General features: G+C 37.9%; 1 protein-coding gene and 1 long non-coding RNA gene across 3 annotated transcripts in view; one reads left to right on the top strand and one right to left on the bottom strand.

The window, feature by feature from the left end:
* The window catches only part of CPA3 (carboxypeptidase A3), a gene marked incomplete at its 3' end in the record, with an annotated part of 30298 nt that extends 25673 nt beyond the window's left edge, over positions 1-4625 (top strand). The window contains 1 exon segment of the mRNA XM_079922122.1: positions 4438-4625. Within this exon segment, the coding sequence (XP_079778248.1) occupies positions 4438-4625 (188 nt within the window).
* The window catches only part of LOC307186283, a 672979-nt gene that overhangs the window by 638476 nt on the left and 20685 nt on the right, over positions 1-13818 (bottom strand). The gene's annotated exons all lie outside the window — the stretch shown is intronic.

Here is a 13818-nt window from a genome sequence, read left to right as displayed (position 1 = left end):
GGATCAGTGGGAGCCCAGCAGCACCACGGGAACCAACTAGACAAAAACAGCAATGCAAAGGCTCTGAAAACTACATTGACACTGGAACCAGAAGTCACTAAAGAAGACCAGGGCCTGCATGCTAAACCTAAACAGGGTGGCTGCCTGCTAAAGTAGATTTCCGTTAAAATTTAAGATTTAACATAACAGCCAAAGTGTCTAGGATACAATCAAAAATCACTTATGCCAAAAGTAAAGAAAGGCACAGCTCGAATGAGAAAAGACATTGACAGATGCCAACACTGAGATGATGTAAGTGTTGGAATTATCTGACGAGAATTCCAAAATCGTCATCATAAAAATGCTTCAACAAGCAATTACAGATAGCCTTGAAACAAATGATAATACAGAAAATCTCATCAAAGAAATGCAAGGTATCGGGCTTCCCTGGTGGCGCAGTGGTTGAGAGTCTGTCTGCCGATGCAGGGGACATGGGTTCGTGCCCCGGTCCGGGAAGATCCCACATGCCGCGGAGCGGCTGGGCCCGTGAGCCATGGCCGCTGAGCCTGTGCGTCGGGAGCCTGTGCTCCGCAACAGGAGAGGCCACAACAGTGAGAGGTCCACTTACCACAAAAAAAAAAAAAAGAAAGAAAAGAAATGCAAGGTATCAAAAGGAAGCAAATGGAAATTATAGAACTGAAAAACACAGTAACTTAAATTTTAAAAACTCACTGGAGAGGATCAATAGCAGAATGAATATGATGGAGGGAAGAATCAGTTAACTTGAAGATAGAACAATAGAACTTATCCAATCTGAAGAGAGAAAACAAATTGAAAAAATATATAAACAAAGCCTAAGGGACCTGTGGCATAATAACAAATGATCAAACATTCATATCATCAAAGTCTCAGAAGCAGAGGAGAAAGAGAATAGTGCTGGAAAAAAAATTTGAAGAAATAAAGACTGAAATTTCCCAAATTTCCTAAAGACATAAACCAACATATTCAAGAAACCAAGTGAACCACAAACAGAATAAGTTCAAAGAAACTCACATCAAGGCACACCATAATTAAAGTTCTGAAAACTAAAGACAAAGTAAAAACTCTTGAAAGAAACGAGAGAGAAACAATCTAGAAGGGGCAGAACAATTCAAATGACAGCAGATTTCTCATTTGAAACATGGAAGGCCAAAAGGAAGGGATAACATTTTTCAAGGGCTAAAAGAACTATCAATCATTAATTCTATATTCAGCAAAAAATATCCTTCAGAAATGAAGAGGAAATAAAGATATTCTCAGACAAAGGAAAACTAAGAGAATCTGCCACCTACAGACCTAGCATTTAAAGATGGATAAGGAAAGCTCTCCAAATAAGAAAGAAATGGTAACAGAGGCTTGAAACTGTGGAAAGGAAGGAAAAACAATAGATTAGGGAATGAATGAATGAATAATGAATGGATGGGTAGATGAATGAAGGATAAATAGACTGTCTTTCTCCTCATGATGATTGAATCAAAAAGTATAATTCCATCTGATGTGATGTTTAATATATGTAGAGAAGTAATCAAGACAACTGTATTTTAAAAGTGGGAAGGGGGGGCTTCCCTGGTGGCGCAGTGGTTGAGAGTCCGCCTGCCGATGCAGGGGACACAGGTTCGTGCCCCAGTCCTGGAAGATCCCACATGCCGCGGAGCGGCTGGGCCCGTGAGCCATGGCCGCTGAGCCTGCGCGTCCGGAGCCTGTGCTCCGCAATGGGAGAGGCCACGGCAGTGAGAGGCCCGCGTACTGCAAAAAAAAAAAAAAAAAAAAAAAAAAAGTGGGAAGGGGAAAAAAATCTAAATGCAAGTAAGATTTCTATATCTTACTTGACATGATAAAACACTGAAACCAGTAGACTGTGGTAAGTCATGTATGTATATTGTAATACATAGAGTAACCACTAAGAAAACTAAACACACTGATATACTCAAAAACATTATTAGAAATAAATCAAAATGGAATCCTAAAAATGTTCATGTAACCAACAATAAGGCAATAAAAGACAAATGGAGGAATGAAAAACAGAGGGAACAAACAAAAATCAAATAGTAAGATGGCAGATTTAAGGTATATCAATAATTTACCTAAATATATTAATTAAAAGACAGATATTGGCAGAGTGGATTAAGAAAAATATGATTCAACAATACACTGGCTACAAGAAACTCACTTCATATATAACACAGGTTGAAACTGAAAGGCTGGGAAAATGATACACCATGCAAACATTAATCAAAGTAGGAGTGGCTATATTAAACATCAGATAAAGTAAATTTCAGAACAAAGAAACTTACCAGAAACAAACAGGAACATTAATGATAAAGGATCAATCCACCAAGAAGACATAATAATCCTGAATGTGTGCAAGGCAGTTTCACCTATGATGTTTCTGCCAATAATTTTCAAATCCATTTTCCCAGGCTACTTCCTCCACAGCGCAGTAAATCAGAGAAAGGTGGCAGCGACCCCTGGCTTTTACCAGCCTCCCCACCCTCCAAACTCACATTTCAATGCAGGACCCAGGCTTCACATATCCTTCTGCGCCAAACACTACGTATTTGGTAGGTGCTGTGCACAGGGCTGAGGGGAAAAGGCACACAGAGACCAACTATTGCCTCAAGGACCCTGCACAAGCCCCACCCATGGGGTCCCCCCGCCTTCTATCCCAGGGCTGGACATGACTCTTCCATTCTGCCAAGGCTGGACATCTGACCGTACTCATCTGACTGCTCCAGCCCAAACAGCTCTGCAATGTTCTGCCGCCAGTCCCCAGATCCCTAGCAGGAAGCACCCATCCCCTGCCTGAATGATGCTAAACATCTTTTTTCTTCCTTCCTTTACCCTTTCTTTTCCCCATCACTACTCTCTCTGAGTTCCTGTTTCTGTTAGTAACATGTGGATTTTTTCCAACTACCCAGATTGAAATCTCAATCATTTTCATCAAATTCTGTGACTCTTCCATTCCAACATTTCTTACGTAGAGTCCCCCCTATTCTCTCCCCGGTGTGGTGACTCTACACTAGTTCAGGCTTTCACTTCACAATACCTCCTAACTGGTCTCTCTCCTGTGCTGCCAAACAAAACATCTTTCCTTTTTTAGTAGGTTTTCTGAGCTTTGCCCACGAACTCTTACTGCCCCATTTTCCAGTCCAACTATATCTCACTGGTCCCTAAAAATGCCTCCATGCTTTCCATGCTTGTAGTTCACTTGCCAGAATGCTTTTCTTCAATCTCCATCTGGAAAAATACTAGCCTTTCTTCAAGGCTCTCCCCAAATACAACCTCCATCATGAAGGTGGTATTTGAGCACGTATTGAGCATGAACGCCATCCTCTTCACCAAGCATAATTGCTTTCTTCCTTTAAATCTTCACAAGATACTGTACCTTTCCTATGGTACTTTTATATTCTGCCCCATCTCTGTTGATTTGCATAGTTGACTTCTCTCCCAACTGTAAGTTCCAAAGACACCAGTAGCATCTTCTTCATCTTTGTACCCTTGCACCACCCACCCTCCACAGTGCCAAGTAAAGTGCACTGCACATATGAAAGGTTTTAATAAATATTTGTTGAATAATTTGAAAGCCAACCCTGTCTCTCTCTACCAAAATATTCCTTCTCTCTTTCTTCATCACAGCTTTGAATTTTTATCTTTCAAATCTAAAATGTTTGTATCAAACTCATTACTTTTCCTAAAACATAAGTAATTTTATGTACAAAAAAATTAGTTTTTCAATTATGTAGATCAAAATATACATAAATGCTTTTACAGTATTTACATACACTGTATGTAAGGTATGTTGTATAAACCTTATGTGTATATAACCTCTAGATGTTTATATTCTCAGTCTTTTTAACAAATAACATTCTTAGTAAAATTTCACAAAAATTGACATGGAAAAGTTGGATTAGGGGATTAAATATATCCTTAAAATAATTGATTTAAACTTTCTTGGTCTTTTAACTATAAAATAGTTTATCCTAGCAACATGAATGGAAAGAGACCTGAACTACTAGAAAGAATGTAACTTTGCATAGCTTGTACGTGTAGTTTTCCTTGGTGGGTTTTCAGTGGCCAGTGACCCCTCCTCAGCTGGTCTCCTCAACTGCTTGCACTTGCTCAGACCACCTCCATCTACGACAATGTGCACCCAGAAGACAAACTCAATTTAGACTCAAAATGATCCAAGCAAAATGTAATTTTGAAAATGCAGCACATATTTAAAACATGTGATGGATTCCAAAGCCATGATTATTTTTTACTTGACGCTATACTATGCAGACCACTACTCCCATTCATTACTGCAATTAACTGTACATGAAATTATTTTTATTGCTAATTTTACCCCAGTGAATTTCCATTTCAAGAAAAACATTAACATTTGTTTCTAATTAAATGTTTATTGCTTATGTTTTACAGACCCGACATCAGGTTCTTCTTTAGACTGGGCTTACAACCTGGGCATCAAACACACATTTGCCTTTGAGCTCCGAGACAAAGGCAAATTTAGTTTTCTCCTTCCAGAATCTCAGATAAAGTCAACTTGTAAAGAGACCATGCTAGCTGTCGAAATTATTGTCAAGTATATCCTCAAGCATACTTCCTAAAGAACTGCCCTCTGTTTGGAATAAGCCAGTTAATTCTTCCCGTGCCTTTCACTAGAAAGTCAATCTTTGCTTATCCCTAAATGTGGTTTCCACATCACCTGAATAGGTCCTCTCTTGTTCACTTAAGTCCTATGTTATTTCTTTTTGCTTTTATTTACTCTCAATAGTATCTTAACAAATAGCCTTAGGTGAAAGTTTAACCAAGTTAAGTTAGAACCCAGCACAAAGTATTATTTTGAGTATTTTGAAAGGTGATATACCGTGTGGGTCATGGGAAGGAAATGAGGACCTTCACTTTCTCCAGAACCAGACTTTCACCATGTGGCTTCATCATTTCATGTGCCAATATAATAAAAATAAAACATATTCCAAAGTGCACCTTCTGTTTTTTATAAATTATGTTCTCTACATTCCTCTATTAGCATTAATAATCATGCATTAATGCTTCTTATGCATTCTGTTAATAAGAAAGAACACCTTCAAGTTTTCAAAACATATTTTACCTACATATTTTTTTTAATACAAGTTGATAATGTTTATATCTTCACACTAGCAAAAGGATGTTCTAGCAGGAAATAAAGTGGTTTATTTAGAGATGAATCTCAGTGCCTTAAACAACCAATCCAGTTCTCATCAACATAATGTACATAAAATTCAAAATAGTTTAAACTGCCATAGTCAGAGGAAATTACCTGCCAAAACACCTCTTGGCAGTTACAGACACAGCCAGAACATCTGGTCAGCTGTGAGCCCTGCCTAATAATGGATAGACAAAAAGCCTGGAAATAAAGTTGAAAAGGAAAAGAGAAAGTCATGTCGACCAAGGGCAATCGGAGTAACTTACTACCTTTATACTGTCTATAATAGTATCGCTTAAGGTAGTGTTACAAAATACCTTTTCCCTAACTTTATTCTTCAATATTGCATCATGTGACAACAGTGGCATCTACACTGTAAAAATCCAGAACACAGATGCCTGACCAGAATTTGAGGGACAAGTAGAGAGTTCCTTGACTTCCTATAAACTTACTTCTCGGAACAATCTGGATAAAATTTTTGAGGATCTTAGAAGATCCTGAGAAACCAGGTTAACAAATAATCTGGGACATTCCTCACGACTCCTTTAAGGGCCCATAAAAGAAAGAGTGCCATCAAATCTACGAGGCGATGGTATTTCTGATAGTTAGAAGGCAGGTAAAAGTTCCCCGTGCAGAGCTGTCTAGGGCAAACCAATATAAACTAACAAAAGTGCTTTACAGGTGGAGGAGGGAAAGGCGACAATGGCAAGGAAGTAAAACATAAAACTCTGATTATGAGGTGAAACTGTCCCTTATAAGAAATATAATACCTATACCTAAATATTTAATATTCAAAACTGGCTCCGAACCCAGGAACGCAAATGTGTTCCATTAAACGTGCCATATGGGAATTATACACTCATTCACACTTACTCAACTGATAAAGGACTGAAAGAAACTGTAATCTTAACATTTACATAAATATTTCTAATTCCATTAGGTCTTTAGGTGGCGGAGGTAAAAGAGATAATCCCAATTATTGAATATCATTCAGTGCTCACCTAGTTTATAAAAGACACAAAAGTGTCTTTGAGTGACTAAAAATCAAAAATCCTAACAAGATCATTCCTTATCTTAACTGAATACCTTTTGCATGACATCTCAGGGTATTTCGCTTGACTTCATATGAATTGTGAAAATAAACATGTGAAGAAAAATATCTATCAATATATTAAAATTTAAAAACTATAAAGCTTCATTTTATTTATGGAAAAGTTTAAGTAGTCAGTGCTTGATTCTTCCCTGGTCATTTCTCATTTATCAGTAAAATGACTTGGTGCCCAAGTTACAAGTAGTGCTGTCTCTTAAAATATTCTTGACAATGTCTCACAAAAAAAATCTAAGTCATCATTCCTCTTCTAGTTTTCATACTATCAAATTCACTCAAGAAACATTGTTGCATATTTTGAAAATTTTTATGGCCATGATCTAGTAGCTGAGACACAGACCTCCATTATATGAGAAAATGAAACATCTTACTGATTATTTTTAGCAATGCAAATAAATTTGAGTTTCCAATGGGCATTATGACTCCAAACTGATTTTAAAATGTCATATCAGAAGTACCCTCCCCATACCCTACACATCGGATACGTTCTATAACTACATAAGTGCTCACTGCCTAAGTAAACATTAGGCTTATTGACAAGAGTTTCCGTTTCTCATTTGAAACAAACATTTATGCCTCATTTTCTTTAGATGAAAAAACAAACAAGTAATTCCCAGAGAAACGTGCAAGAAATCACTGAAAATAGTCAAGTTCTCTCTATTCTCAGGTTCTACCAACTTGTTCTCACAAAGTGTTTAAATTATTTTGGTCATTTCAAATAGATGAATGTTGGGCTTTTGTGGACATGGGAAAAGATCAAAGACAGAGAACTTCTAACCTTTTACCTTTAACATACAAAATGTAAATGGGAGTTTTTCTAAAAGAGAATGTGCGTTGGTTCCAAAACCTACAATGAAATATGGTAGTATTAAACTGATGTTGATTTCCCAGGATACAAATTATAAGAAGCAGTAGCAGAAAGCAATCTGAGTTGAACACTCATTTATATGAAGCAATGGCACCTAGAAACTGTGCCCAAGCTTATAAACTGCTCGTTGTCCCCTAAAATCTATTCTCCCCTCTTCCCTAGTAATAGGCCTCCCAATTTTGAACTGGGCACATGGCTACTCAAAGGCTCAATTTCCAAACTTCCCTTTCAAACAGAGTGGCTCTTGGACTGCTCTGGCCAGTGAGTTGCAAGAGGAAACACCATGTGGCAAAGTCTAGAAAGCTAACTTCATAGACCTCTGGCATATACACTTTAGTCCTTCCTTTCTGTTCTTTTCTCTTTCTTTTGGCTGGAATACAACTGTGATGACTGAGGCTGAGCAATCAGCTTGGACCATAAAATGTTCTTGAGAACTGAAGCTAAAAATATGATAGTAGGAGCTATCATAACAGTTCCAGATGCGATCTGGATGAAAATCCCCAGAGGGTGTTATACAAAATCACAGGACTAGAAATCAGGAGGTTGGCTTAGACTCCTGAATCCACTGAATGATATTCAGCAAGACACAATCACCCTTTGCCTGCCCTCCTTATCTCCTAGATTTTTGTTGGGATTTGAGATAATAGATGCTCAACAAAGTAAGCTACTTATTTCCATTTTGTTTATATTTGAGACAAGGAACACTTATCCTCAAGAGAGTTGGCTCAGGTGGCTCCTAATTGAGGTAGGTGTCAGGTGGTACAGAAACATGGCACCATGGCTGCCCTCAGGTGTGGTTTTCCCCCCTGGGCTCTGCTATAATGAGGTACAAAGGGATGTGTGCATATGACATTTCCCTGCATGCAAAGTTTTCATCAGATTATTACAATCTAAGGGTTATTGACGCTCAAAAGTCTACAAGCACAACTGAAAACAAAATCCAACATAATTTGAAAAATATCTGCACACATAAAAATGAACTCTAACCCTGGGAACTCAGAGTTTGTAGAAAAGTTTGTTTCTTTTTCGTTGTTGTTTATTAATACTGACTTTTTTCTTTGTTTTTTTAACAATATTCAGAAGAAATACATAATGAAATGTCTACTAGATAGCTGGAAAATATAAAACATTTCCAATTATCAAAAACAAGTAAATTAGACATCCTAAAATTTTATAAAATAATTAAAGCATGACAATGTATTTGTTACAGTATGCGGCCTGAATGTTTCCCTGCTCTATAGTGCCACCTGCAGTCTCCCCAGTCGTTCTGACCCTGAGCTGGTGCTTGTCCAAATGTAGCATATGGAGAGTGACATCACCAAGATGGCCAAATAAGATGTCCCTCACTAATATCCCCCCCTCAACAACAACAATTTGGCATCCATCCATGGACAAAGGTGCCTCTGTGGGAGCAACAGAATCCAGCCCCATATGCCAAGGGTAATAAACATACAGACCTCAACCCTGGCTATGGACCCTGAAGTGGCCCATGAACTGGCTCTAGCCCCTCTTGGCCACAGTCTGGGAGCCCCTGGAGAATAATGACTTAAACAATCAGCCTTGGACTTCCCTGGTGGCACAGTGGTTAAGAATCTACCTGCCAAGGCAGGGGACACGGGTTTGAGCCCTGGTCTGGGAAGATCCTACATGCCACAGAGCAACTAAGCCCATGTGCCACAACTACTGAGCCTATGCTCTAGAGCCCGCAAGCCACAACTACTGAGCCCATGTGCCACTACTACTGAAGCCTGTGCACCTAGAGCCCATGCTCTGCAACAAGAGAAGCCACCACAATGAGAAGCCTGCGCACCACAAGGAAGAGTAGCTCCTGCTTGCCGTGACTAGAGAAAGCCTGACAGCAGCAACGAACACCCAATGCAGCCATAAATAAATAAATAAATAAACTTATTTTTAAAAAAAATCAGCCTCTTACCTTGTGAAAATCCAGGAGTTCGATGGAGAAGTTCTAGCCATTGAACCACTGAAGCAAAAAAATCCAAGACTGGACACATTGGAGAGGGTAAGAGGAATAGTTTGACTTTACTCTCATCACCTCTCCCCCAAGGTGGCACAACTCAGCCTAAGAGAGCCCTTCTTGGCCTGCAATTTCCCCCACAGAGGAAAAGGAGAGCATGTGAGTGAGCACCTGGCTTCCCCAGCTATGTGGGACACTAGCAAAGAGGCCCATTTCTCTCTCATCTCATCCAGAGTACTGAGTCATGAGCTGCATGACTGCGAGCAGTGAGTAGCTGGGAGAACAGGAGCCAGGGCTTGGAACATATCAAAGGGACATGAATGATACTAACCATATCACAGATTCCATCAGAGACCTGCCTAAGAGTCACTGGGATGCCCTGCCTGCAGATTCCCCCCAACCAGCCCAGTCACTCCGAGCTCTTCACAAACACACACACACACACACACACATACCCACACCCCATGGCCGGCTCCCTGTGTGTGCTTCCAATAGTTGTGAGAGCAACCTTTGGCAGACAGATAGTGAGCACATGCTCAAAGCAGTCCTGAATCTGTGGGCCAAAGAGAAACCACAAACTTGAACTTTTAGCACTTCCCCTGGGAAAGTAAAAAAGGAGGCTGTCAGCGCCCAGCCTGGTATATTGCAGGCTCAAGAGAAGGCATACAAGCTTAAGAATTCTGCCATCTTGCCGGCATATCTACAGAAAGTCTGAGAAAGTCTCAGGATTTCTAGAACGGCTGAAGGAAGGTTATTTCTCTCCTACTGTCAGTCAGTAATGACTGGAGGAAGTGACTGCTACTTCAAATGTGAAGACAGCAACACAAAACTACAAGGACATGGAAAATCAAGGAAACATGACACCACTAAAGAAAAACAATAATATTCCAGTAACTCACCCCAAAGACATAGAGATCTGGAATTTACCTGATAAAGAATTCAAAACAGCTGTTTAAAGGAAGCTCAATAAGCTACAAGAAAACACAGAAAAAATAATGCAATGAAATTAGGAAAACAATATACACAAAAAATGAGAAGTTTAATAGAGACAGAAATTGTAAAAAAAAAAAAAAAGAACCCAACAGAAATTCTGGAGCTGAAGAATACAATGAATGAAATGAAAAAAATGCATTAGACAGCATCAACATCAGAATGGATCAAGGAGAAGAAAGAATCTGTGAAGCAGAAGAGGAGAACTTTGAAATTCTCCAGCCAGAGAAGAATTAAGAAGAAAAAATGAATGCCTACATGAATTATGAAATACCATCAAGAGGAGCAATCTGCAAATTACAGAGTCACAGAAGGAGAAGAGAGGGAGAAAGAGCCAGAAAGCTTATTTAAAGAAATAATGGCTGAAAACTTAAATCTGGGGAGAGATTTGCTCACCCAACTTCATGAAGCTCACGAGTCCCCCAAAAAATTCAACTGAAAAAGATCTTCTCCAAGACACAATATATTGATAATAAAACTGTCAAATATCAAAGACAAACATAGAATCTTAGAAGCAGCAACAGGAAAGAAGCTTGTAATTTACAAGGGAATCCCCATAAGTCTATTAGTGAATTTCTTCCCAGAAAACTTACAGTCAGGGAGAGATCAGAATGATATAATCAATGTGCTGAAAGAAAAAAACTGCCAACCACACATACTTTGTCCAGAGAAGTTTTCCTTCAGAAATGAAGGAGAGATAAAGACTTCCCCAGACAAACAAAAGCTGAGGGAGTTCATCACCACTGGACTTGACTTACAAGAAATGGTGAAAGGAATTCTTCAAGTTGAAATAAAAGGAAACTATTAGTGACATGAAAACATATGAAAATATACAACACACTGGCAAAGGTAAGTATATAGTCAAATTCATAATACTCTCTGATATGGTGGCATATTAACCTACTTAACTCTAGTAAAAAAAGATTAAAGGACAAAAGTATTAAAAATAACTACAGCTACAATAATTTGTTAATAAATACACAATATAAAAGAAGTAAATTTTGACATCAAAAACATAAAATGTAGGGAATAGAAGGGTAGAGTTTTTGTATGCAACTGAAGTTGTCATCAATGTAAAACAGACTGCAAGGTAGTTTATGTAAGCCTCATGGTAACCACAAAGCAAAAACCTACAGTAGATACACAAAGGATAAAGAAAAGGGATTTAAACCATACCACTATGGAAAATCACCAGTTCACAAAGGAAGACAGAGAGTAAAAAGGAACAAGGCAAGTACAACACAGCCAGAAAACAATAATTTGGCATTGTAAGCACTTATCTATTAATAATTACTCTAAATGTAAATGAATTAAATTCTACAATCAAAAGACAGAATGGATAATAAACCAAGACCCAACTACATGCTGCCTATAAGAGATTCATTTCAGCTGTAAGATCATCCACAGGTTCAAAGTGAAGGAAGGGAAGAAGATATTCCACTCAGATGGAAACCATTTAACTCAAAATGGATTAAAGATTGAAACATAAGATGTAAAACCATAAAACTCCTAGAAGAAAACTTAGAGAAAAGCCTTCTTGACATTGGTCTTGGCAATGATTTTTGGGATATGACACCAAAAACACAAACAATAAAAGCAAAAATAAATAAGTGGGACTACATCAAATTAAAAAGCTTCTGCATAGCAAAAGAAACAATCAACAAAATGAAAAGGCAACCTGTGGAAATGGAGAAAATATTTGCAAACCATCTATATGATAATGGGTTAATATCCAAAATATATAAGGAATTACACAACTCAATAGCAAGAAAAACAAAAAAAAACTCAAAAAATCGAATTAAAAAATGGGCAGAGGACCTGAATAGACATTGCCAAAGAACACATACAAATGGCCAACAGGTACATGAAAAAATGCCTAGCATCATTAATCATCAAGGGAAATGCAAATCAAACCACAATGAGATATCACCTCACACCTGTTATAATGGCCATTACAAAAAAGACAAGAGATAACAAGTGTTGGCGAGGATGTGAATAAAAGGGAACCCTTGGGCACTGGTGGTAGGAATGTAATCAGTACAGCGACTATGGAAAGCAGTATGGAGGCTCCTCACTGTCTTAAAAATAGAACTACCATATGATCCCCCTTCTCTGTACATATCCAAAGAAAAAGAAATCAGGATCTCAAAGAGATATCTGCACTCCCATATTCATCGCAGCATTATTCACAGTAGCCAAGAAATGGAAACAACCTAAGTGTCCAGGTAAAGATGAATGGATAGAGAAGAATATTATTCATCCATGAGAAAGAAGAAAATCCTGCCATTTGTAACAACATGGATGGTCCTTGAGGGCATTATGTTAAGTGAAATGAAGTCAGATAGAGAAAGACAAATACTGTATATCACTTATATGGGGAATATAAAAAGCCAGACTCATAGAAACAGAGTAGAATAGTGAGAGGCTGCCAGCCACTGGGAGTTGGCGGAATGGGAAAATACTGATCAAAGAGTACAAACTTCCAGCTATAATATGAATAATTTCTAGGGATCTAATGTACAGCATGGTGACTACAGTTAACAATATTATATCACATACTTGAAAGTTGCTAAGAAAGTAAATCTTAAATGTTCTCATCACAAAAAAAAACACGTAATTATGTGAGGTGATGAAGGTGTTAACTAACCTACTTTGTTTGTCATCTCACAATATATACACATATCAAATCAGCAGGTTGTACACCTTAAACATACACAGTGTTATATCAATTATATCTCAATAAAACTAGGGGGAGAAAAAGAAAAAATATTTGGCCCTTATAGATGCTGTAATATTTTTAACTGCACATGTTACAATATTATGAGACAACTTTACAAACTTACCCTCAAAAAAAAGATAACCCATTGAAATGGGAGAAGAAGCAGTATTCTACCACTCAGGGAAGAGAGAACTATACAGAATTATAGGAAGTTCAGATTACCTCTGGTGGCAGAGGACACCTCCTTTTCATTCAACTAGTGACAAAGAGAAAATTATTTGTGAAACTCAAATTAGGAGTAACAAATATATTCGACCTTCTAAATTAGAAGGTTTTATTATGTAAAATCACAGCAAAAACAACAAAATTTACTAAATAGTGCAACTAATGAATACATGGCAATTTTTCAGACTATGCTTTATATTTCTTTCTCCTTTCAACACAATGGTATTTCACGATTAAAATACCAAGCCATCTTTCTATAATGAGTAGAAATGAGTCATAATAGCATCTTGAAAATTTCGGCAGCATATAGGCTACTGTCAGAAATTCCTTAGGCAAAGCTTTTGGGACACTCTCTTGCATTTCATTGTCACAAAATCCATTATACCAGGAGAGATCTCAGCCTGCCTGAGTAGCATCTATCTGAGGGTTATAATTTTGTCATAAAAATTTACTCTCACATGAACTTAGCATAAAAGGTCTCCGTCCAGAAAATAGGAATTGAAATGGATGTATTATCACTTGAACTGCTTTTTTGCTCACTTATCCTTCAATTACAAGCCTTAAGTTCACTGGTGTCAAGAGAGGTTAAACCAGCAAAATGTAAAACAATTTTTGAAATATGTGAGGGAAATTTGACACTTAATGTTCCAAATGCATTATTATTGCCATGGTATCACTGAAATGTGCTATTGATTCATTTTACATTGTGGATTAGAGACTTAAAAGACTA

This window comes from Stenella coeruleoalba (genome assembly GCF_951394435.1).
Source record: "Stenella coeruleoalba genome assembly, chromosome: 5".
Taxonomy (NCBI): domain Eukaryota; kingdom Metazoa; phylum Chordata; class Mammalia; order Artiodactyla; family Delphinidae; genus Stenella; species Stenella coeruleoalba.
Note: the sequence above shows the minus strand (reverse complement) of the source record. Positions and strands in the feature narration are given on the sequence as shown.